The sequence below is a fragment of the Stereum hirsutum genome (genome assembly GCF_000264905.1).
Source record: "Stereum hirsutum FP-91666 SS1 unplaced genomic scaffold STEHIscaffold_10, whole genome shotgun sequence".
Lineage (NCBI taxonomy): Eukaryota > Fungi > Basidiomycota > Agaricomycetes > Russulales > Stereaceae > Stereum > Stereum hirsutum.
Genome location: NW_006763140.1, coordinates 1,126,125 through 1,148,321, shown reverse-complemented (window position 1 = coordinate 1,148,321; position 22,197 = coordinate 1,126,125). Strand labels below are relative to the sequence as shown.

The 22,197-nt window shown below is 52.8% G+C and overlaps 7 protein-coding genes across 7 annotated transcripts; 3 read left to right on the top strand and 4 right to left on the bottom strand.

Moving 5' to 3' along the window:
• Positions 1 to 1,485: 1,485 nt before the first annotated feature.
• On the top strand, positions 1,486 to 5,255 carry STEHIDRAFT_60704 (uncharacterized protein; the record flags this gene model as incomplete). Its single annotated transcript, XM_007305713.1, has 4 exons — positions 1,486 to 2,191; positions 2,260 to 3,152; positions 3,238 to 3,573; positions 3,630 to 5,255. The coding sequence occupies 4 exons, from the start codon at positions 1,486 to 1,488 to the stop codon at positions 5,253 to 5,255; spliced, it is 3,561 nt and encodes a 1,186-aa protein (XP_007305775.1).
• Positions 5,256 to 6,975: 1,720 nt separating this feature from the next.
• STEHIDRAFT_112496 (uncharacterized protein) lies at positions 6,976 to 7,759 on the top strand (the record flags this gene model as incomplete). The annotated part of the gene is made up of 5 exons (XM_007306056.1): positions 6,976 to 6,982; positions 7,019 to 7,163; positions 7,220 to 7,281; positions 7,357 to 7,601; positions 7,667 to 7,759. The coding sequence occupies 5 exons, from the start codon at positions 6,976 to 6,978 to the stop codon at positions 7,757 to 7,759; spliced, it is 552 nt and encodes a 183-aa protein (XP_007306118.1).
• A 484-nt stretch (positions 7,760 to 8,243) lies between these two features.
• Positions 8,244 to 8,829, bottom strand: STEHIDRAFT_158689 (uncharacterized protein; the record flags this gene model as incomplete). The annotated part of the gene is made up of 3 exons (XM_007306055.1): positions 8,244 to 8,337; positions 8,466 to 8,641; positions 8,773 to 8,829. 3 exons carry the CDS (start codon positions 8,827 to 8,829, stop codon positions 8,244 to 8,246), a joined length of 327 nt encoding a protein of 108 aa, XP_007306117.1.
• A 452-nt stretch (positions 8,830 to 9,281) lies between these two features.
• STEHIDRAFT_81786 (Pkinase-domain-containing protein) lies at positions 9,282 to 13,668 on the bottom strand. Its single transcript, XM_007305759.1, has 9 exons — positions 13,545 to 13,668; positions 13,452 to 13,478; positions 13,154 to 13,312; positions 12,879 to 13,005; positions 12,349 to 12,519; positions 12,115 to 12,281; positions 11,897 to 12,038; positions 10,451 to 11,824; positions 9,282 to 10,373 (listed from the first exon to the last, which is right to left on the bottom strand). The coding sequence occupies exons 1-8, from the start codon at positions 13,550 to 13,552 to the stop codon at positions 11,744 to 11,746; spliced, it is 882 nt and encodes a 293-aa protein (XP_007305821.1). The 5' UTR covers positions 13,553 to 13,668; the 3' UTR covers positions 9,282 to 10,373; positions 10,451 to 11,743.
• Positions 13,669 to 14,255: 587 nt separating this feature from the next.
• Positions 14,256 to 16,346, bottom strand: STEHIDRAFT_81782 (XPA-binding protein 1). Its single transcript, XM_007305758.1, has 7 exons — positions 16,029 to 16,346; positions 15,861 to 15,965; positions 15,624 to 15,797; positions 15,072 to 15,291; positions 14,934 to 15,016; positions 14,675 to 14,877; positions 14,256 to 14,510 (listed from the first exon to the last, which is right to left on the bottom strand). The coding sequence occupies exons 1-7, from the start codon at positions 16,277 to 16,279 to the stop codon at positions 14,422 to 14,424; spliced, it is 1,125 nt and encodes a 374-aa protein (XP_007305820.1). The 5' UTR covers positions 16,280 to 16,346; the 3' UTR covers positions 14,256 to 14,421.
• Positions 16,347 to 16,608: 262 nt separating this feature from the next.
• Positions 16,609 to 19,084, top strand: STEHIDRAFT_158686 (uncharacterized protein; the record flags this gene model as incomplete). The annotated part of the gene is made up of 5 exons (XM_007306054.1): positions 16,609 to 16,624; positions 16,688 to 16,887; positions 16,963 to 18,060; positions 18,122 to 18,518; positions 18,597 to 19,084. The coding sequence occupies 5 exons, from the start codon at positions 16,609 to 16,611 to the stop codon at positions 19,082 to 19,084; spliced, it is 2,199 nt and encodes a 732-aa protein (XP_007306116.1).
• A 684-nt stretch (positions 19,085 to 19,768) lies between these two features.
• On the bottom strand, positions 19,769 to 21,747 carry STEHIDRAFT_99915 (class I glutamine amidotransferase-like protein; the record flags this gene model as incomplete). The annotated part of the gene is made up of 9 exons (XM_007306053.1): positions 19,769 to 19,811; positions 19,871 to 20,075; positions 20,156 to 20,210; positions 20,293 to 20,517; positions 20,568 to 20,774; positions 20,855 to 20,913; positions 21,000 to 21,434; positions 21,496 to 21,617; positions 21,690 to 21,747. 5 exons carry the CDS (start codon positions 21,745 to 21,747, stop codon positions 20,663 to 20,665), a joined length of 786 nt encoding a protein of 261 aa, XP_007306115.1. The 3' UTR covers positions 19,769 to 19,811; positions 19,871 to 20,075; positions 20,156 to 20,210; positions 20,293 to 20,517; positions 20,568 to 20,662.
• Positions 21,748 to 22,197: the final 450 nt, after the last annotated feature.

Genomic DNA, 22,197 nt, shown 5'->3' with positions numbered 1-22,197 from the left:
GCTGTATGCCCGATATAGCTCGAGCCTCGGACGAGAAAAGCGTCGAACCCTTACGAAGCTCAAAGGTCTCGGTCCTTGCCACTTATCTGGGAGGACAAGGATGGAGGTAGAGAAGCCGTCAAACTATTCATGGACGGTCAAGCGAGATTCGTTGGTGCCCGACGGCGTGAGTAGCCTCGATGGTGTTACAGCTGGTAGAGAAATCGCTCTCGTTCAGGGGTATCGTGCCATTGCAAGGTCGACGAAATCAAAATGAAATTTGGATAGGATGAACGCCTTTTGGAATGGAAGGGCGCAGAGACGAAGTGGACAGACTACGCCAGCCTGAGTTGGCCTCCACCCAAACCGCATCCTACAGCGCTAATCAGTGAACGCTCCGCCTTGACGGGGCCAGTCGTAACGTACTCACTTCAGTCCCGTTCAGCATTTGGACTCTCTGAATCCGCTGGCGTGTCCTTTCTAAGGCCGTTACATGGACATGAACGTTTGTGATGTTCGGTAGCAAGCATTTGGAGGCATGTTACGCGGAATCCAGCGACGTCATTCAGAGCTATCAAGGAAAGTGTTTGGGCTCCTGGCTCCCGTGGATCCGAACAGCGTAGGCGAAAGATGGAGGCCTTGAGAGGAAGAAAGGAAAGACAACAAGCTTCGCTATCGAGCCGTGAAAAGACGAGAACGGGATGCATGACAGAGAACGACCATAAGAGAGAAGGGCGATAACGTATTTAAGTTCCTCGGGGGTGCCGGAGTGTGGATCCTGAACTGAAGTATTGAAGCCTCGAGAAGACTCTGCGCTCGAACGCTCGATAGATGATTCTCTGCGGCTGAAGAAGCACAAAAGCCGCAAGGATGTGTGGGCGATTTCCTCTTTGCATCCATCGGGAGCTGTGATCGCATGATGGGGCAGGTTCCTAAAATTGACGGACGGCGATGTGGGCTAGTGCTGAGTGCCATAGATAAGTTGGGCAGGGTATCCTGCCTGGGTTGGCGTCGCGGGAGCCATATGTGAGCTGAGAGTGTGAAAGTGCCTCGACGAAATTATTAGTGAGCTCAGAGACGTCTGATGGGGATTTATCGCCCATTCTTTGTGTCACTGCACGATGAATGCAGATTATATACATTGAAGGCAGAAGACGGTCCATTGTTTCCTGGATAGGGACGTCCGTGCATTCTGCTGTCGTCGCCAGGCGCGAATTAAAGTTGTTAGTATTCGCCGTGGCATGTCTCGTCGGGGGTACTTATAGCGAGGAATGCAAGACGGGGCGAGTCGACGTCTGTCTGATCACTTGGAAGACACCTCGGGCGACCTTCGATTCTGTGGACGTGAAGATGTTGCTAGCGACGTGTGGGAAGGTGAGTACAAAGACGCTCGAAGACGACGGTCGGATTGTGTCCGCGGGTAGAGACGCCATGGCCGAATCCGGAAAGCGCTTCAGTCTGTCGCGCAAGAAGACACGGCCACTCTCCTTCTCGTCGACGACCTCGATGCCCAGCCTATTCTCCCGCTCTCGCACAACTTCGTCACTAGCAAAAACACCAAAGCCAGCACAGAACGACGACGCCGTCGTCTACGACGAGTTCGGCCGCATATCGAGCAGGACATCAGCCTTGGGCGTCTCTCTTCCATCTGCTAGGAAGGACAACAAGAAGAAGGAATCCAGGTCGCGCACCGTCTCCACCGCACGAGGCAAGGGCAACGCAGCAGTCGAGGACGAAGGCCCACAGATCCCAGACGGCAGTTTTCTCGCACTCAGTCTCGAACCTCCGACTCGTCTGGACGTCGGCGAGGTCGCTGCCGCCGTTCGCGAGCGCGACCACGACTACGGCTATCTTTCTTACCAGCGTCATGTCATTCTAGGTCTGGAAGAGACGGACAGGCTTGTGAAGGCTGTCGCAGACGAACTTGGCACTCGAGGCCTCACCACTCCTTTCATCTTCTCTAGTCTCGCTCTCGACATCAACACACCCGGCGTCCGACGGCTCATCCAGGCCTTCATTCGAACATGCTCACCTTCTCCTGGCCGAGACGTAGAAACTGCATGGCGCGACGAGATTAGGTTCGCTGGTCCTCATGAGCTTGGGATGTGCTTGAGGTGGGGCTTGGCCAGAGTCGTCCGCTTGGTCGGCGGTAACGCCGTTCGTGGGCTGGTCGCGTGGGACTTCTACGTTGAATGGAGCGAGGCAGAGATCTGTGAGCGCACATAATCATATATACGAGTCGAGTGATCGCTCATGAATATCATCTGTCCTTTTTTTAAGTGCTCAATTACCCGCCTTCACACTTCGCCGAGTTCGTCAAACCCATGCCGCCGCCCCTTCAGGCCATAATCATCAACGTCCTCACTCTCCTTACTCGTTTGACTGCCCATTCCGCTTCTTCCGGCCATACTCCACCCACTCTTTCCCCTCTTTTCGGGCCTCTCGTCTTCGGACTGGGTCCTGCGGCGCTTCCATTCCATCACACCTACGTTCACTACCTCCGCGCGACAAACGCCATGGAACATCTCATTCTCTCCTTCATTCGCTTCCAAGACAACCCCAATAACACATCATCGAGCAGTCTTGGCCACGGTAGCGCGACCTCCATGGGTGTACCGACCCGCCTCAAGGACTGGATTCGTGGCTACCCAGCTATGCTTCCCGCGGCACGAACGAAGAAAGAGAAGCTATCGCCTCGTCGCGGAGCTCGGACGGTCCGCGTTGTCAGCGTACGACGCAACGTCCGCTTTTACACCCCCGACCTTGTCAAGAACGCGGCCAGCTGGGGCACGCGCACTCCAGAATCCTCGGGCGGCGGACTCGCGAGTTCGCGAGAGTGGGAGCGAGTCGCGCCGTCAACATTGAAGCTGTCACCACGGTACGCGGACGGATACAAGAAGCGGATGGACCTTCCTGTGAACTTCCACCCTAACACCGGGCCCGGGTCGCCCAGTACCGTATCCTCTTCCGGCTCTACCACCAGCGCGAGCGGATCCTTGACGAGTAACAATGATTACCTACTTGGAAAGCCGAAGGGAGAGTCGCTGGTGAACGAGGAGAGGTTCAGGAATCTTGCAGATCTGAAGTGGGGCGAGTTTGAGTCGGTGGGTTTCGGTGGGCTGGGGACGGACGAGAAGAAGCTGCAGTTCGACCTTACGGAGAGCGCGAGGACGGTATGTTGTTCTTTATCGTTTCATTTCGTGGATATAACTATGATCGGCACACTTGATGATGATGAATCTCTATCTCGAACTTTAGTCTCGCACGGCGAAGCGTCAGACTTTGACCTGGACCGATTTCTCTTCCTCTGGCTTCTCGCGCACCGATGCACCACTCAACGCCACACTCCAATTCAGCGCCCCCGTCTCGAACACCATTTCGTCCTGGCCGTCGAATCAAGCCGAGATCACCCGGAAGTTGAAGAAGACGCAGCGCGCGTTGCCGCCGTTTGGGTGGGATACTAATCCCGTGATGGGATCCGAGGAGGTGATCGAGGAAGCCTTCGTCGATGTCTTTTGTGATCTGGTATACGGTGGTGGATGGATGGATATGGAACGAGAGGAGGAGCTGGACAGGGAGTGTAACTGGGCATTGGTGCGTCTCCGCGATTACTACTCTGTGCACGATGTTTGCCTCATCGTCGGTCGCAGGTGGAATTCAAAGCCCTTCCGGTGGCCAAATCGACGGTAACCGGTGACGCAGATCCACGAAGCTCCCAGATCCTCTTCCTCTTCGAAGAATTCGTCCCTCTCGAATACAGACAACAGCTCACCTCCGGCAACAAACGCAAACTCGTCTCGCTGTTCACCACGACCAAGTCGAAGCAGTGGAAGCCTGCCGCCACACTCAACGGTCGCCCATACGTGATCGGCCACGTCCCACGAACCGCAACCTACGGCGAAGTCGACTTCGAAGGCATGCTCCGCGGCGGCAACAGTTCCACCAAAGTCCTATCGCTCAACAAGAACGGCGCCGTCAAGTCCGTCACCACCGGCTTACCGCCTCCATCCGTCGGAGCTCAGATCAGCTCGCCTCTCTCGACCAAGCAGTTCGCCGTCATCTCAGGACAGAGGGCAGGCACCCCGACGCCGCGCTCGGACTCTCCGTCGACGCCGGGTGGTGCTGGATCGCCTGTGACCGGGAAGAAGTCGCGGTTTCGACTGATTCCAAGCGTCACGAGCCCGAATGCTCGCAAGTCGGTCATTCCTCCTTCTGAATATGAGAATGTCGATTTTGAAACTCGTCTGGCGAGCTACAGTGATGACGAACTGAACGAGTCCAACGGGACCGGCGATCCGACGACGTCGAAGAGCCAGAGGAGGCAGTCCAAGGACGACGCCTGGGTCGATATCCTCGTCGCGAATTCCGGCAGGAGGTTGAACAACCAGGAGGCGGAGTTGAGGGTCCCGAGAGGACGGGGCTTGAAAGGTGGGCGCTCGGATCCTGAGTTGGCGAGTATGGAGGTCGCTGCGGCTCTGGCTGCTGTTCAAGGCAAGGTTCCGGATGACGAAGACGACGAGGGGGATGATATCGAGCCGATGACGATGTCTGGCGCTCCGGTGCACACTACTGACACGGATACGCTCGATGATACGCCTTCGGTGACGGATACGGGAGACGCTGAGACGGCGGAGTACGATGCCGAGGACGGAGCGGCACCGCCACCGACGACACAGCAGAGGCGCATGGGCTACTTCGACTTGCATCCCGAACGTCGACCTCCGCACTCGGCTAGTGGCGACGACGACGACGACGACGACGATGAAGATGATCCCCGGGGTGCGATTGGCCGACGCTCGCGCGATACTGACGACATGACGGACTATCCTCCTCTTTCCGCCGGGCCTACTCAGTCTATCACCATGTCCGACGATTTCGAGGCCGTAGAAGAGCCGTCGCCTGGGTTTCCCCACCCCGACTACGACGCACCCGGCTCGACGCCAGCCGCACCAGAGAAGTCGCCCGCCGTGCCCGCCAAACCGGTGTCGAACAAGACGGCAGCGCTCATCGAGATGTATCGCGAACGCGAGCGGGGTGGAGCAACTAGTAGCATCGCGTCGCCCGTCGCGCGTCTGCCCGTAGTTCCGCCGAAGAGCAAGGAGAGAGACATAACACCGTCCGTTACTCCTCCCTCTCATACGAAAACTCCTCCTCAAGCAGATAAATTAGAACCCCCGGTGTTGGAGTTTGAGCCGAGAGCAGAATCTCCGTCGCGATACGTGCATGGAGCGCCGTTGCATAACGTGGTCGAGGAGGAGGAGGAGGAAGAGGCATGAATGTTGGGTGAAGATGGCTGATGGGCAGACAGAGCTGGATGGATGTTCGTGAGGGGATATCAGAGCTGGATGGATGTTCGTGAGGGGATATCATCATACACGGTCATTCCCATCTTTTTGCCCATTCCACTGATCGCCTTGCCCTCAATTATGCGCGTACAGCGGTCCATCGTCCTTTTCCTTTTTAGCTGTTTTGCTTTTCTCTTGTTCCATGTTTTTTCGGTAAAAGGGCGAGTGCGGCCCACAGTGGTCGTATTCCGTTGACTCATCTCCCTGCTGCTACATAGTCGTTCCTTCCGTTACCATATCGTCTCCCCGCTGCTATCTCTCAGTCGTTCGCTCGATCCGTCATCACTGTGCAATAACGTCGACGGTGTCGAGACGTGCTCGTCACTCAGTTTCACTCCGTTCTGTTCAGTCACCTCTTATTTGGATCATTCCACTCGGATCCTTACATATCCTACATATGCATAACGTACACATTCCTTCGTCAACAATTTATCTCTCGTCGTATATCCCCTCTCGCCTCTAAATGTTGATACCCTCCGCTCGACACAGCGTCCCCATCTTTCAGTTTTTTCCCCTTTCCTTCCTCCTGGCCCGCTCGGATCGCGAGCTTATGTTGTCCCCCTCGACTCACTCTTTCTCTTGTCTTCCCTTCTCGCTTCTCGCTCGTCGTGCCATGGCTTTCCTTATTTCTCTTCCCGCGTGTTCTCTGTGTCGTAATTCTCTTCTTTTCGTCAATCCCTGTGATTTTTGTGTCTTCAATTATTTACGTTCTCTATTTACGTGTTACGTGCAGCGCCCGTCATCGATCCATCGTTTACTTGTCTGCCCGTCGAGGTTGTGGTTGTCTCTTTTTTTTGTGTCTACATATGTGCACCCATGCTGTCCTTAATCTGAATCTTACTCACGCTTTTCGTTGTACCACCCCATACGCTACTGCAGCTGCTGACACTGATGTGACGAGTTTTTGCGTTGAGTGCTTCGTGCTTCAGTCCGAGTGCATTCTTGTCCTTTACGAAGCGCAAGGGCTCGCTTGGAATCGCAGAAACTCGACCATCGTCGACGACAACGTACATATCCTGCCGAGGGCGCCACAGTGGCACGCCAAGATAATAAGATGGTTCCTGGTGGCGGACCGCGGCGAAATCCGGATTCCCGGTGCCAAGAACGGACTGTGTGCACGTCATCCGACCCCGCATGGCCACAGCGTCGGAACAAATGTGAAACTCTCGAAGGATCTCGCCGCGCCTTGGCACCGCTTTGCCATCCTCCTCTTCTTTATTAACCTCATCTTCCCCCACGTCTCCCACCCATCCCTCTACTTACAGTGAGTGTCCTTTCGATTCGAGTTGGCAGAACAATGGTCAAGCCCTATGGGCCTGCATATCATCTTACTTGACACGCACAGCCTTCGTGGGCACTCGGTGGGCATTGCGGGCATCCAGCATCCCGCCTGGGGTTCGGTTTTGAGGCTATGCAATTATGTCTGCCTCACTGACCTATGCGAATATAAATGCCCTTTTAGAGCGCTGTACTGACCAACCCATTTTTCCCAGGTCCGCTGCGCGAGCTGTCACCAGTACCATACCATCATCATCCACCACACCACTGCTACATAACCCCACAGAACATTTCACGACCGGTCGAGCCCTTATCCCACACACAGAACGACCCCTTCACGAACTTGATTGTTGAGACGTACCCCTTTTCCGATATGACTGGTGAGTTGCTTTGCTTGCACTCTTAGGAGTTGATAGGAGTTAGAAAGCTGATTAGGGTACCGTGGTTTGCTCTTGGATCAGTCGCACGATCACGACCTTCGAGCTTGTTGCTCGGTGCAGTAGGCGCTGTCTTGGCAGGTTTCATCCCAGGAGCAGATGCTAGAGTCTGTGAGGTAGACAGGTACGTACTTTTTCATTCTTCCCGTTAGATGTATCGCTCAAAATTCTCTTCTTCAGTTTCGGTGTCGAACGCTGTCGTACCAGTAACGGCGTCCGTATCGGTATCGCCGTAGCCATAGGTGCGTCCATCACCCCGTCGCGATGAAGTTCCGGTCTTACTGACCGCCTATCATCCATCCTACCATTTCGTTCAGTTGTCGGCTTTATTATTCTCATCGCCCTCCTCTCCTTTTACCGTCGCCGTCGCATCCAACGAGCCAACCTCGCCTACGTCACACAGGCTCAAGCTCAGCCCAACGGCTACCAACCACAATATTACGGCCCTCAGGGCACCGGCGCAGGCTATCCCAATTACAACCAATATTACGGCGGAGGTTCACCAGGTGGTCCACAATACCCACCCCCGACGCATGCTTATGGGGACCCGCAATTCGCACCTGTACGTTCGTTTTGATCCGAGTTTCAGAGACGCGTCGGCTGACTCGATTGTCGCGATGTGTATAGCCCGCTGGACCGCCTCCCGTACGCGATGGAGAAGTGCCACCGCCGAACTATTATCCCTCGCCAGCGGCGCAAGGCGCTACATTTACGAAATAATCGCCCCCGTGGACGTTGGGCATTCAATGCTCTACACGAGGCGGTTGGTTCAGCCATGCTCTTTTCTCTGTCCTCCCTCTATCCTCTCCTGTTTCACCACGTTTTATCTCCTTGTTGCTTTCACATCCTCTGTGATTCCTATGCAGTCTGTTGTGGACCCTCTCTGTATCGATTTCAGATTTCTCTGGATGGGGAGACCTAGCTGGCCAACCAGCCAGTGCTTGTACTTATAACTCCCGAACCATCTCTCGACGCTGGATATACTACATACACTCTGATTATTACATATCTGTTTCTTTGTTCATTCTCCCCGCCCAGATCTGCCGGACGACTCGGAATCCCGACATGTCTAACAATCTCTTCCGTGTCCACCAACCCTCCACGCGTCATGCATCATGAATGGCACAGCACCCGCCTACGTACTAGGCGCTTTCCTTCAATGCTCCGTGGAAAAAGGATACGGTGGGGGCCTGTATACGAGATGTTAGCGAAAGGCGTTTCTTGCGATCGACTGGATACTCGCCTTCGCCAAGATATCCGCGGCTCCGATTTCCTTGAAGAGATCGCTCGAAGTGTGCCTGTTGTGTGTACCCCGACCACAAGCACAACCACGACCACCCGGCCACCAAACCAAATCAAAGAAATAAACCAATCAGCCACTCGAAGAGTCGGGTGCCACAGCAAGTTAAATAAAAGAAACACGCACGCCACGAACGCCTCCTTACTCGCATATCGCTCCCATACCACGAACTCGTACGCGCTCTCTGGGCCGTTCCTCGACCAACTGAACTCGAGCGTTCCGGGCTCGGAGGACGCGCTGGCTTTCATTTTTGAGATCCAGGTGTGGAGCTCGGAGGGGCTGAGGGAAGTTTTGAACGAGACCTGGTTGTTTATAGACCCGTCAGAGTGTCATGTTATTTCGGAGATGCAGAAGTGAGGGATAATAGTGAGGAGGGCGGGGGAGGAGTGGAGGGAGGTGGGTGGAGGTGGATGTGTTGTGGCGTAAAACATACCTGGGCGAGGACGACGATTTCGCCTTTGATGTCTTCGAGGGTTTGAGCTGCGTTCATAGTAGTCTGCTTGTGAACAAAATTCAAGGAAGAGGAAAGAAGTTCGGGCTTCGAATACTTGAGGTACAAATTGGCCGTTTTATACTATCGAAAACTCTGCATCGTGAGAGGGCCGATGAGTAAGTGCGTTATCTCTCATGTCATCGTCGAAGATGGACAAAGCAATGGGCATATGGACATGTACTGTCTGCTGAGTGTACACTTTGTTTTTCGTTGGTTGTTCAGCCAGTGGTCTCAGTACAGAGAGTCAGTATGTCCGACTCGGATAGCCATATGGCGCCACAAAGGTTCAAAGTGCCACTCAGGGGCTTTCAAGGCTTCCGATACGAGCCGTTGCGAAAGTTCGTCATTCGACAAAATCTTGCTACTGTACCAGCGATTTGTTATCCCAGCTTCTAAACCTCAATCGGATGAACCTTCAGAAGCTATACACGTCCCGGTCTCGTCGTGCCTATTTCCTCTTCCGACACCCTCCCTCATCCGACTTCATACACTAACTTTCGAGCAAGTTCGATTTCTAACCTGAGATAATAATAAAAACATGGCCACGATGGACCGTTGGACGACCGACTTTAAATCAATCTCCACCCTCCAACTCGAACACGACGTCCCCATCCCCTCATCCTCCTCCCTCCTTCCCACCCAAGTCCTCGTCCGCATCCATGCCGTCTCCCTCAACTATCGCGACATCGAAGTCATCTCCGGGCTCTACACGCACCACAAAGGGATGACCGCCTCTGGCGCAGCCGGCAATTCATCATCCGAACCGTGCTTGGTTCCATGCAGCGATTTCGGTGGTGAGATCGTTAGTGTAGGAGCAGGAGTGAAGAGGTTGAGCACGGGAGATAGAGTGATGAGTGTGTTTAATACGGAGCACGTCGCTGGGGAGATTACGCAGGAAATTCTGAGGGAGAGTGGGCTGGGATTACCGCTCGAGGGCGTCCTGCAGAGCTATAGAATATTCGAGGAGAAGAGTTTGTTGAGATTACCGGATGGATATACGTATGCTCAGGTTCGTCTAGGTACCCTCTGAGTCGGTCTCCAAACCAGTGACTTACCTACAATACTCACCTACCTGCGATTGTGAATGTGATAAACAGGGAAGTACGCTGCCCATAGCAGCAGGCACGGCCTGGACAGCTCTCTACGGCCTCCAACCTCTCAAACCTGGCCAAACCGTGCTCATCCTCGGTACAGGCGGCGTCTCCATCTTCGCGCTCCAAATCGCCTCTCTCGCCGGCGCTTCCACCATCATCACCTCCTCCTCCGCCTCCAAACTCGCGCTCGCCACCTCCCTCGGCGCGACGCACACGATCAATTACACTACGACGCGAGATTGGGACGCCGAGGTGCTGAGGCTTACGGATGGGAGGGGCGCGGATCAGGTTATTGAGGTGGGAGGACAGCATACGTTGGTGAGGAGTTTTGGGGCGGTGAGGTTTGGGGGGTTGATTAATGCGATTGGCTATCTTGGGGGGAAGGGGATCAGTGAGGATGAGGTGGGGATCGCGGTTTTGGCGATTAGAAGGCATGTTACTTATAAGGTGAGTTTCATATGATAGAATGTGGCCATGGCCTTGATGTTCAACAATTGATGTCGCGTTAACGTTTTGTATCGCAGGGCATATTGATTGGACCAAGAACGGAACTAGAGGACATGGTCAGGTTTATCGAAGGGAAAGGCTTGAAACCCGTCATCGACAAAGAGTTTGCATTCTCGCAGGCGAAGGAGGCTTTCGAGTACGTCAAGGCTCAGAAGCACGTCGGCAAGGTCGTCATTCGTGTAACGGACGAGGAGTGAGTTGCGGTGGTCGAGGTTTGAGTTGTAAAATTACGATTGCGACTTGGACGGGAAACGCAACTGCACTCTTCGAGCTTCGACTCGAATAGGGGCTATAGCAGGTGTCCCATTTACCATATTGGTTGAGTGGCCCACGACTGAAACTCAGGACGGTCAGAAGTGTCGGAAAATCAAGTACAAAGGGGTCAAATTCAAGGGGTAGAAAAACATATATCGTAACAGAACACTTCATCTTGTACATCCGCGTACCTACGGTAATATCGTACGCGGAAACTATCAAACTCGTCTTCCTGGACCCCAGTCGACACAGGAGTAGCTGACCACCGAAACCATTCGAAAACCCAAATATGTGACCCGAGCCTGATCTACATATGCATCGGGTTGGGAGTATATGATGACGGTGGTGGTAGTGGTGGTCGAAGTGAAGAGGCCAAGGGGAAACCAACTAAGCCACGGTCAAAATAAAACTGCTACACAGCGACCTGCAAACTACGACGAAGAGGAAGAAGTGAAATCGCTGCAATCACCGCAAAAGGGATCCCGAATGACGGACTGAACAAATTGTCATATATGGATCATCGTTCATGCGTTATGCACTGGGAATCATCCATAAACGTGTCAAAAAAAGTCAACACGGCAGACGTTGAAATCATCAGGGACAACTAAAAGATCACTAACATGTCACAGATGTATAGCATATCATGAAAAGAAAAGAACAAATGATTGAAGGGAAAGGGACGACGATTGAACAACAAGGGAGAAGGGCAAAGAGGGATGATCGCGACGGAAAGAGTGACGTGAACTTGAAAGAGGTTCGAAAGGTCGAACGAGATGCAACGATGACGACAACGACTATGACAATGGGAAACACGAGACGGGGTGGGACGTGAAATGAGATGCAGTACGGGGATGACTAACAATAGGAGGGTTTGCGGGATATGACTATGACACACAATGCGGAGGAGGAAACATCACAGAAAGGAAATGAGAAGCGAACGCGAGAGAAAAAGACTAGGCCAGACTATATGGGCCAGGATGCATATGAGTGGAGGACGTGATTGGAAGAAGAAGGATATGTGGATGGGGTAAGAAGTGGAGGAGAGGCGGAGGTCATCATGGATAGTCAGCGAAGTAGGGGTGCTTCATTGCCCGTTTAGCTGAGATGCGCCTTGCAGCGTCGTATGCCAAAGTTTGCTATCGCCGAAGAAGCCATCAGCACTTCGATTCGAATGTCATCGACGAATAAGGGAAGATGAAATAACGCACTTGAAGCAAGTCAAGTCCTGCCCTATCCAAGTACGGCACCTGCTCCCCAAGGTCCTGTTTTGACCATTGGGGGAATGTAGGCTTATAGTCGGGCAGAGCGCGGATCCCAGGCCACGTCTCGTCGTTCGGTGTTCCCAGTATCCTACACACAGAAGGATCATGTCAGTAAAGGGTATGACTCGGACGGATACAACGTGGAGGTAGTATGAAACACGAACCGGAAGATCTTGAATATCTGGTCGATTTCAGAGTCACCGGGGAAGAGAGGATTGCCCCTCATAACCATCTCTGCAAAAATGCACCCCACGGACCACATGTCGATAGCGGTCGAGTATTGACGGGAGCCAAGCAGGACTTCGGGAGCCCTATACCAAAGTGTCACGACCTATCACAGTTCAAATCAAAAGTCAGGATATAAGGCAAGTGGATATAAAAACAAATGTTCTGCGTACTTCATGAGTGTAGGTACGCATAGGAATACCAAAGGCGCGAGCAAGACCGAAATCGGCGAGCTTGAGATTATTATACTTGTCGATGAGCAGATTCTGTGGCTTCAAGTCACGGTGAAGAATCCTGTGTGAGTGGCAGTATAAAAGACCCGAGGTAAGTTGGTGAGTGAATTTCTGCAAAACGAAAGGCAATCAGTTTTTGCTTCAGTGGCGCGAGGAGCAGAAAAGGGGCGAAATGATCGACGCCACAACGTGGTTCAACGCCATCACGTGATACCCATCAAAATATAGACCACGGTGTCTAAGTGGCGTCAATGTAGCCTGTACATAGCAAGAAGCCACAAAGATGTACAAACGGGTGCCGTACAAACGTGTTGCCGTAAAGAAAGGAGGAAACAAAGAGAAGAGGACGCGTCGATGCGACGAAACAGCGCGTTGTACACGCGTATGTTAGCCGCATATGGAATACGGATGGAATTTCAAACGAAGAACCGACCGCCACTGGGCCGCCACCCAAGGATGATGCAACTCACCTTGCAAAGGTCTAGTGAAATCGGTTGACCGGAGTTATTGCCCAGTTCCATGTATTTCTTCAGATCGACGTCGAGGAACTCGAACACGAGGTACAGTTTCTGGTCGGCGTGGACAATGTCGAGTAACCTACAGACAATGCCGAATAGAGATGCATACGAACACGCCAAGTCAGATGACGATGAAGAGTAGATATCAAACGGTTGGAGAGGGGTATCGGGGTCGGCATGCTGCGCTCAGAGTGCAAGTGAGCTTGGTGGGAGCGGGAGAAACGTACCTCACGACGTTGTCGTTCTTGAGTTCCTTGAGGAGACTGATCTCTCGGATGGCGGTGCTCGGTACGCCTTCGTCTTCTGCCTCGAGACGAATCTTCTTGAGCGCTACAATCTGTTCCGTGTTCACATCTCGAGCCTTGTAGACGACACCGTATGTTCCTAAGGAGCGGAAGCAAGAGGAAGCCGACATTCAATACAAGTTATCGGGGAAGGCGGGGATACATGTGGCAGCTAACCTTCGCCTGTGGGACATTGAGCGAGCGTCAGTGAACTGCATGAAATGAACAAGACCAAGAAGACGCACCAATCTTCTCAAGTTTAGCATAACTATTGACCACGATTCAAATTCTAGTCAGTCAAGAGTTGCCCCGCACTAACGAGCGGGCGACTGACCGTTCCATGGTCAACGAAGTGTTATACGAGTGAACCGGTAGATGAAAGGTGCGTAGATGTCGATGAACGTTCTGGAGAATACGAAGCCGTGAGTCTGATCTCCAAGCTTGCTGGCTGTTGAGGCGGGATTGATTGGCGGGAGGCGACGAGTGTTGAGGAAGGCGCTGTGGTGGAGGACTGACAAGACCGAGCGAGCGTGGGCAGCGTTTTGTTAGACCCTCGATTACGTAATCATTTGATCGCTCGCCTCGGTTCGACCGTTTCACACGCGCGCCTCGACTTCGCCACCCGCTCCTTGGCCGGGTCCGGTGGGTGGCGTCCTTTCATACACCCATTCTTGGACACCCAGGATCTCTGAGGACATCATGCAGACGGCCCGTGTCACTCCTTTTGACATGCCCTCTCCCCACGATTCGGTCGCTTATTGTTGTGTACTCAAGTTCTGGGTAGTGATATCCCCGCATTTCACTCGTTCGCTGGGGGAGATCCTCTGTGCGATCAAACGCTACTTCAACTACCAGTTAGACTCTGCCTCCGTGAGGTAAATTCAGGGTTCTGAACGGGACATATCGTATGTAGAAACCGAGGGAAATCGGAAGGACTCAGTAAACCAGGGGACAAGAAGGTTTCAGACCTGCCAGAGTGAAAGCGGGTGGAGGTTCCGCAGCGGCCGGGACGCCAGGAGACCTCAGGAGACGCCTCATTCAGTCGGGATATTCTCATCATGCTGGTCAAGCCACCATCGCATAGTAACCACCATGACGCAAGCCTGATATCGTCGTGTTGGAGTATACGAGTATACTCCGCTCGCTTCTATCGCGTTGTACAGGGGATGTTAAAGTTACACGCTGCGTCTTGCTGGTACAGTGTCAATGTACTATGTGGGCCTCGGCCACGACATCCCCTCGTCCTCTCTTCGTCGAGACTGAGTTAGGTCTATGTACTGGCCAGGCCACGGCTCTTCACCTGTGCGGAAAGAGCATGTAGATAATGGTCGTCAGCGTCGTATCGAGGGTGGAACGTTGTATGTATCAGAGTCACGACAAAGGTGATGCGCTCATGCACGAAAAGAGCGAGGACGAAGGCATGGATCACACGAGGTAGGAACAAAGATGATGGACGGAACGTACTTCGATCAATGATATCAATGTCATCTCCCTCGTCTTCCTCTTCCTCCTCTTCAGGATCCCACCGGTCTGCAGCAGCGGCAGCCGGGTTACGTTCACGGTCAACGGCAAGATCCTTCATCACACGGCTCATCGACTCGTCTTGCTTCTGCTTCAGTGTCTCGTCACGCTGAGCTTTTGCGCGCGTTAGTTCCGGGAGATATTCCCTGAATGTGTATTAGTACACCATGCCTTGCGTTGAAGGAATGAATTGAAAAAACACCTCTCGTATTCTCCTCTAGAAGCTTCTACAGCGTCGAAGAACTCCTTTACGCCGTCTCCAGTCATGCTAGACACACCTACGGCCTACAAGAGAACAAGACTTAGAGGCAAGAACGACATCTAGCTGTAGAACGCTTACCTTCAGGTGCTTGTAAAATTCGTCTAGAACCAGACTCATACTGTTCATCAGGCTATTCATGTACGTAGGCTCCCCTTCGTCGTCCGTCGTCCCTTGATGGGAGGCCAGCGCCGCCTGGAACGCTTCGAAATCTTGCATCCATTCTAGCGCAAAGTCGTGTGGTTGAACGTCGGTCTTGTTGAAGACGAGGATGAACGGGAGTTTGGTTTTGTAGAGGATACTAGAGACGATATGTCAGTCTTTGAGTGACGTATGGTGATTGTGAACAAGACAAGAATCGATCGTGAGACCATTTGGAAAGCGCGATGGCCACTCAAATACCGCCTTCATGGCTGTAGCCTCGACTCTTGGCGTCGAAACGCTCTGATGGCCGAGTAAGAGTAGTCATTGAGCATCGCTCCTGATTAGCTCACAGAGGAGTGTTTCGCTGCCAAGGCTCGAGGACCTGTTCAACGACCCCAGCTCTGAGCCAGGCTTATGTGCCACAAAGAAGACACAAATCACTGCAGGGGCCAGTGTCCTGATTGACTGAATGAGAATAGAAGCGCGCACCTGCAAGCGTACAACATATTCGACATGAAGGTGGCGGGAGCGGTTGTACGGGGAGTGTCGATGATATACGCCACAACGGTGGGTAAAGACGAGGCCACAGCATCCGTAATGATAGCACCAGATGCAGACCAGGTAAAGATCTCTATTTGACCAGGCGTATCCAAGATAACATAACTGTGTCCGCATAGTCAAAATTTTGTCCGCCACAACATATAGGAGGATAACAAGCGGACGTACTCGACAGTCTCCGCCCTCTTCTCCACCAGCTCGAGCACCTGGTCAAATTTTGTCGTGAAAAGGTTCAATGCGGTCAAAATACCGCCGTTAGGTCCGAGGTTATACCTTCCAACATGCTCGCCTCAGGAAATCAGAGTCAAGGTGCTGAGCAGTTGAACGGGAACACACTGCTTCATGACCTCCTGATAATCAACGGTATCTCTGATATCAATATTGGGCTCAAAGTTGGTGCTCGTGACGGCTGGGTCCAGATTCAGAACGTATGGAGGAGAGGGTGGTTCTTGGGAGTGAAGGTACGAGTTGATCCTCTGGACGAAGGTCGATTTGCCCGCACCGGCCATGCCAATGGTGATGATGACCACAGGCTTTTTCTTGTCGACAGCTGGGGCTGAAGACGACGAGCTGGATGCATTGTCCATGATGCAGACGTCTAGAGGGTAGAAATTATATAGAAATACAGTTGAGTGTGGCGGACTCAGGAGAAACTCGGTCAGCGAACGGAGCAAGAAAACGAATTTCCAGAGAAGCCGATCCTGCGGCTCCGGCTCTCGTGACGTCGTGAAGTTCAAACTCCGCGGACCAGATAAAGGCGCCTCCCAGCTTGAGTCACCGTCTACTTTGCTCTCTCTTTCCATCATAACTCGTTTTCCACAGCATAGCAACTTTCAGCAGCATGGAAGACGATATACAATACATAGGAATGAACTCACCGTTGAGAACCTCAACTAAGATATTTGCTTCAGAACAGATGCGTCCCATCACTGGTACATTGCCCTCTCATGCCCTAGCCCCATCGATTCGCATTGTAACCTCGTTGCTCTGTGTAGGTTTAAGCTTTCACGTCATCAAAGCCAACGGAATTGCTGGCGAGAGTCATGTCTTCTACAAGACCAGCACCCCCATCATCCATATCGGACGGGGATCCAGTAAGGACGATGGTAAGACGAAGGAGGCAGATACGGTCACTTTCGACTGCCCAGTCATCAGTCGAAAGCAAGCGAAGATTCTGCTGTCGGAGACAGGTCATGTATGTCTTATGCTGCCACTTTCTGGTCCTTTAATCTATCAGCCCGATGGTTGACAGCCCGTCATCACTCACTAGGTCTATCTCGTTGATCTGAAGTCCCGTCACGGGACGCATATCCTCAAAGTAGGCGAAACTGTCTCCAGCATTATCCCTCCAGAGCAACCTACCATGCTCGAGGATGGTGACACTGTCACCTTCGGCAAGACTGTCGGACAGGAAAGCAATACTGTTCGTCCTGTAACAATCCGTATCCGACTGCTCCATAATCCCGAACCCTCTACCACGGCGGCGCCTGCTACCACCGCTACTACGTCCTCTGAGCTCACCTCGAAGAACAAAGGAAAGGCCCCTATGAGGTTCAGTGGCCGCTATGGCGTCTTCCTCCCGTCATCTTTGTCGTCCTCTTCCTCCGATTCTTCCTCTGTCCGACGCGACTCCGATGTCGAAGAGATCCATCCTCCGGAGGAGTATCCCATTCGTCCCGCTAGTGACGACTCTCTCCTCAGACGCTCATCCTCTCATGGACCGAACCTTCCCTCACTCCAGGGCCTTGGTCTTCTCGGACGTATTCTCCCGCCACTCCACTCTCCCTTGAGCTCCCAGAGTCTACCTCGTCAAAACTCTATACATCGCTGGTTCCGCGACCAACTTCCTAATTTTACCAGCGACAATGATGCGGTGGCGGTCGGAGATGATGACGATGAACCGTCCGATATGGAGGAGTCGAGGTCGCCCTCTCCTGCTATCTCCGACGTTGCCGCTGCCGCTGGCGACGAACCAGCCATGACGGGTGCAAACCCTGAGTCCCCTGATCTTCTGCCGTCGGATTGGCCTCGTCTCGAGGACGTGTTTGGGCCAGCGATGGAAGAAGAGGATGAGCTTGCCACACCTAACGTGGATGTCGAGGTGGTGGCAGGGGTGGCCCAAAGGTCCGATGAAGACAATGACGATATCGAGATGGAGGTCGAGGAGGAGAACCTCTCTGAACCGTCTGTGGAGGCGGAGTCTCAGTCCTCGGCTGCACCAGTTCCTGAGCCTGAGTCTCAGCCCGAACCCGTCGCGCGCCCTGCCAGCGAGGCTCCTATCGCCGCCACCACATCCTCTGTTCCCGCGGGCGGCGAAGACGTCTCGTTGAGAGTGGCTAAGATTGATTCTACTTTGGTTGAAATGCGGGTGGGTCTTTTATTTCCAGCTCATTTTGTGTCGTACTGATTATACCCTTTCATGCTTCCAGTCTAGCGTACTACGATTGAGCATCGATCACCGCCGCACGCAGCAAGACCAGAAGGCGACCTCCGAGCGCTTCGACGGTCTCGACAAACGTCTCGACGAGACTACTACTCTCGCACAGTCCCTCCAGAAGCGCGTCGACGTGGTCTCCGATAGCTCGACAGAGTTACGTGAGGAATTGGCCACGATCACTTCGCGCCTGGACGGGGTGGACAGCGAGCTTGCTCGATTGAGAGAACAAGCTGAGGTAAGGCAAGCAGAACTTGATGAACTCCGGGCTCAGCAGGAACAGAATGTGCCCGCTCCCGTGTTCGTTCCGTCCGTTGAGATGCTTGAGAGTGCCCTCGCAGGAAGGGAAGATGTCTGCTCGAGTGTGGACGCTTTGAACGATTTGGTCCAGGGTATGTATCCGTCTCTTGCATTCCTTCCACACTGGTCCACCGCCTACTGATCGATGTTGATTGGGTGGGGTTTCTCAGAAATGAAAGCTCTCCGAGAGTCTGCTGCGGCGAATATAGAGAACGAGCTCGAAGGCCTCAAAGCCATCCGCTCCGACGCTCTCGCCAAGCTGGCCGCTCTGGAAGCTTTAGAGCAGCAGCACAGAGAACAACTGGTACGTACTCAGATGCCCCATGACAAGTCAGGCGTTCGGTCGTCTTACACAGCGCAGAGCGTCGCCCTCGCTGCAATGACATCTTCGTCTACCCCGTCCCAGTCACAATCGACGTCGCGCTCGCTCAAGAGGAAGCGTTCGATTGAAGACGACGATGACGGCGAAGAGGTTGAGTGCGACGATGGCGGCGATATGAGCCTTGAGAGTACTGATAGGCGCGTTGCGAAGCGTATGCGTACGGGGCGCGGGACGGCGAGGAGGATCGTGTCGGCGGTGGCAAAGACGACGGGGGTGATGACGGTCGGCGCTATCGTTACGTGGACTGCGTTGGCTTTCGCCCCCGAAACATTCTAGGTCAGATATGGAGCATGGCGTATATCAAGCACTGGCAGGAACTGTGCGGGTCGTCAATGGTTCTTTGCTTTTCTCTTGGCCCTGATTGGTTGTTCACTCTCAAGGACGTGCCCTCGTGTAGCATGATCAGCGTTGTACTCGATGGGCTGCGATTCATTGATCCTTTCTTTCTTTCTTTCTTTCTTCATAATACACCGCTTGTTCTTGGGGGTTGGCATGGTTGACGGTTTCGTTCTTCATTCTGTTTATTTCATTTGATGGTGCATGTACGTTTTCATCGGTGGTCAATTCCAATATTGTGTATGTACAGTATACCAATCAATAGCGAACTCGTTCTTCCAGCTCTGTCTCTGCCTCTATCATCTAGTAGCTTGCATAACTTCACCGCTCGCGGTTAGTAGATAAGGCTATACGAAAGTTGATGTCTACGTACGTCTCATTCCAAGGATTCGCCAAGGAGCCTGTCGCATCCATTGCCCAGTCTTTCCTGTGCCTCTCCATCTGATAAACAATTAAGGACAGTAGGGCGGAGACCGAGGACGGTATCATGTCGCCGCCAGTGATGCGTTGATGCCTGTGCTAGCATATATACTGCGCGTTTGATGAGATCCTGTTTCCTGGTACTCCTAAGCCTCGCTTTTCCCATCTTCTTTGTCGTATATCTCCAGCAACAAAGTAATGAGTGCCTCCCCCGCCGACGTCAAAGGAGAAATCGTGATCCTCACAGAGGCAAGCCCCACCTTCTACGCCACAGCACCCTCACAGTCCGAGTAATGACCGACTTACAGGTTCACGTCAAACCCGAAGTAGGGCCCGCCGTCGCCGTCGAATGGATCGAAAAGTTCAAAGCGGGAGCAGCCACCGAGCCCGGAACGCTCGAGTACAGCTGGGCGAAGAAAGCGCCCGCGAGTGCTGATCCGGAGGATGTGAAGGCGGTGGAAGGGGTGTATGTCGTTTGGGAGAGGTATAGGGATCTGGAGGCGTTGAATGCGTGAGTGTTTTTCAAGATTTCAACAGAGAAAAGGGTGGTGGTGGATATTCGATGGCTGATGAGTGGGATGCTGTGCGAAGACATTGGGCTAGCGAGGTCATTAAAGAGGGAGAGAAGGCGGGTTTGCTTGTGATGGTGAGTATCTATTCGCAACGAGTGGTGGACCATCGACGTTAGCATCTCACATACTGAGCACTCTCTTCCATTGTGCAATTAGCACCCGGTGATACAGTTCCATCACGGTGACCTGAAGGCCGGCTGGTAGATGCACAATAGCTATTGGGCTGAATACGATGCGAAGGGGTTGGTGATAATATGTGTGCCGCTGACTCTGGGCGGGCCACAGGGGCTTTCGATCTGTTGTATAGTACGGTATCATATGCCAAATTGTACTTTGAAGACGGATTGTCCATAGTAGTACGTCGATCTATAATCAGTTCAACTGAGCCGTTGAGTGAGCACGAGCATGTAGAGAAGTCCTACTGTACTCACGATATCCCTTGGTCAAACAAACAATGCGCCACAGCGCTGAGAGCTCTACAAGATCTTTAACTATAGCCTGTCATCGAAAGGACCAAGTACAAGTGTCACCGAGCCTGACACTCCCTAACCAACTCAACCGCCTTCTCTGCCAATAACTTTGCATCAGGCGGGAATCGAGCGCTGACGTAGTTATACTTCTCGTCCTCGACAACGAACCTATTTTTGGGCCACACGCATTAGAGTATATATTGAGCCGATTTTGGTCTACCGCATGTTCACGAAGGAGAAACACTCACGGACTTGGGCTCAAGCTACATTTCCACTGCTTACCCGGATCATCCAGTCTCTTCTTGACCTATATAGCTCAAACACAATCAGCTTGGAACTCTCCATGCATGTGCAGGTGCATGTTTCCGCTAGTAGGAGGACCAGGCAACGCACCGCCGTCTCCACCGAATCCGATCCCCTCCCATACGTCAAATAATAATCCCCCAACCAAAGCCTCGTACCCTGATACGCCACGCCCTCAAAAACAGCCGGCAACGCCGTCGTCGTACACCCACTCATCACGCTCTTATCCTTATCCTCACCTTCCAAGACCAGCGCCTCAGAGAGGACCATGACGCCGTGGCAGACCGCAGCGAGGACTTTCTTTTCCGAAGACTCTTTATTTGTAAGAGGGAAATAGGCTACTAGAAGGCGTTTGATGGCTAGTGAGTCGATTATTTGGCGCACGCCTTTGTCGTGCCCGCCGGGGAGGAAGACGAGGTCGTAGGTCAGGAGCGAGAAGTCTGGTGAAGACCAGGAGAGCGGGGATTGGAAGGAGAGGGAGGCGGTCATTTGTGTGTAGAGGCTGATGGCGGATTTGGTGGCTCCCTGAAAATAATACAAACTCGTAGTCAGAGACGAATATGCTGATTTAGAAGTGATGTCGTACCAACAACTTCTGTGAAAGTCCAGTAAGCATCCTCTTATCGCACGCTGGCACTTTCCCATTCTCTGTGGCGAAAGTAACCTTGAACCCGGCTTTCACAAATTCGGTGTATGGAACGGCGGTTTCTGTCAACGAGGGCACGAATTCATGCACACATGAGCTTCAGAACTGCACGAGAAGGAAGCGGGCTGGCAGACCTGTTGGATCGTGACCGTAGTCCGCCATCAGAAGTATCACCCTCGGAGTGTCCGACATGTCAGTGGTACGCTGCTCGTCTCAAAGAGATTGTCGAGGTGTTTGATAAACCGATGAACGCTTGGGAGAAATATCTGGACGTACTAATGGCTGGCTTGTAAGTCATCAATTACACGAACGTCACATTTATGGAGCTGACCTCACACTGGTTCTAGTATGATCTCACTCACCTATGGCGCAATAAGTGATAGGGAAAGTATGGTCACCAACCCACTCATCATCCTGGTCTTATATATTGCTGAGATCCAGGTTCCATGTGTATCTCTCGCACTTCGCAGGAGCCTGTAATTGATGGGAGCACATGGTTGGTCATCGTCGGGAATCTGGCGTCAGACACGCGCAGTGATTCTCATGAAGACAAGCCTATTTCGAGCGTTTGTCTGCTCGCCTTTTTCGAGCACAAAAGCATGATCTTCCCGGGAGAAGTTGGACAAGGCAGTTCCATATATA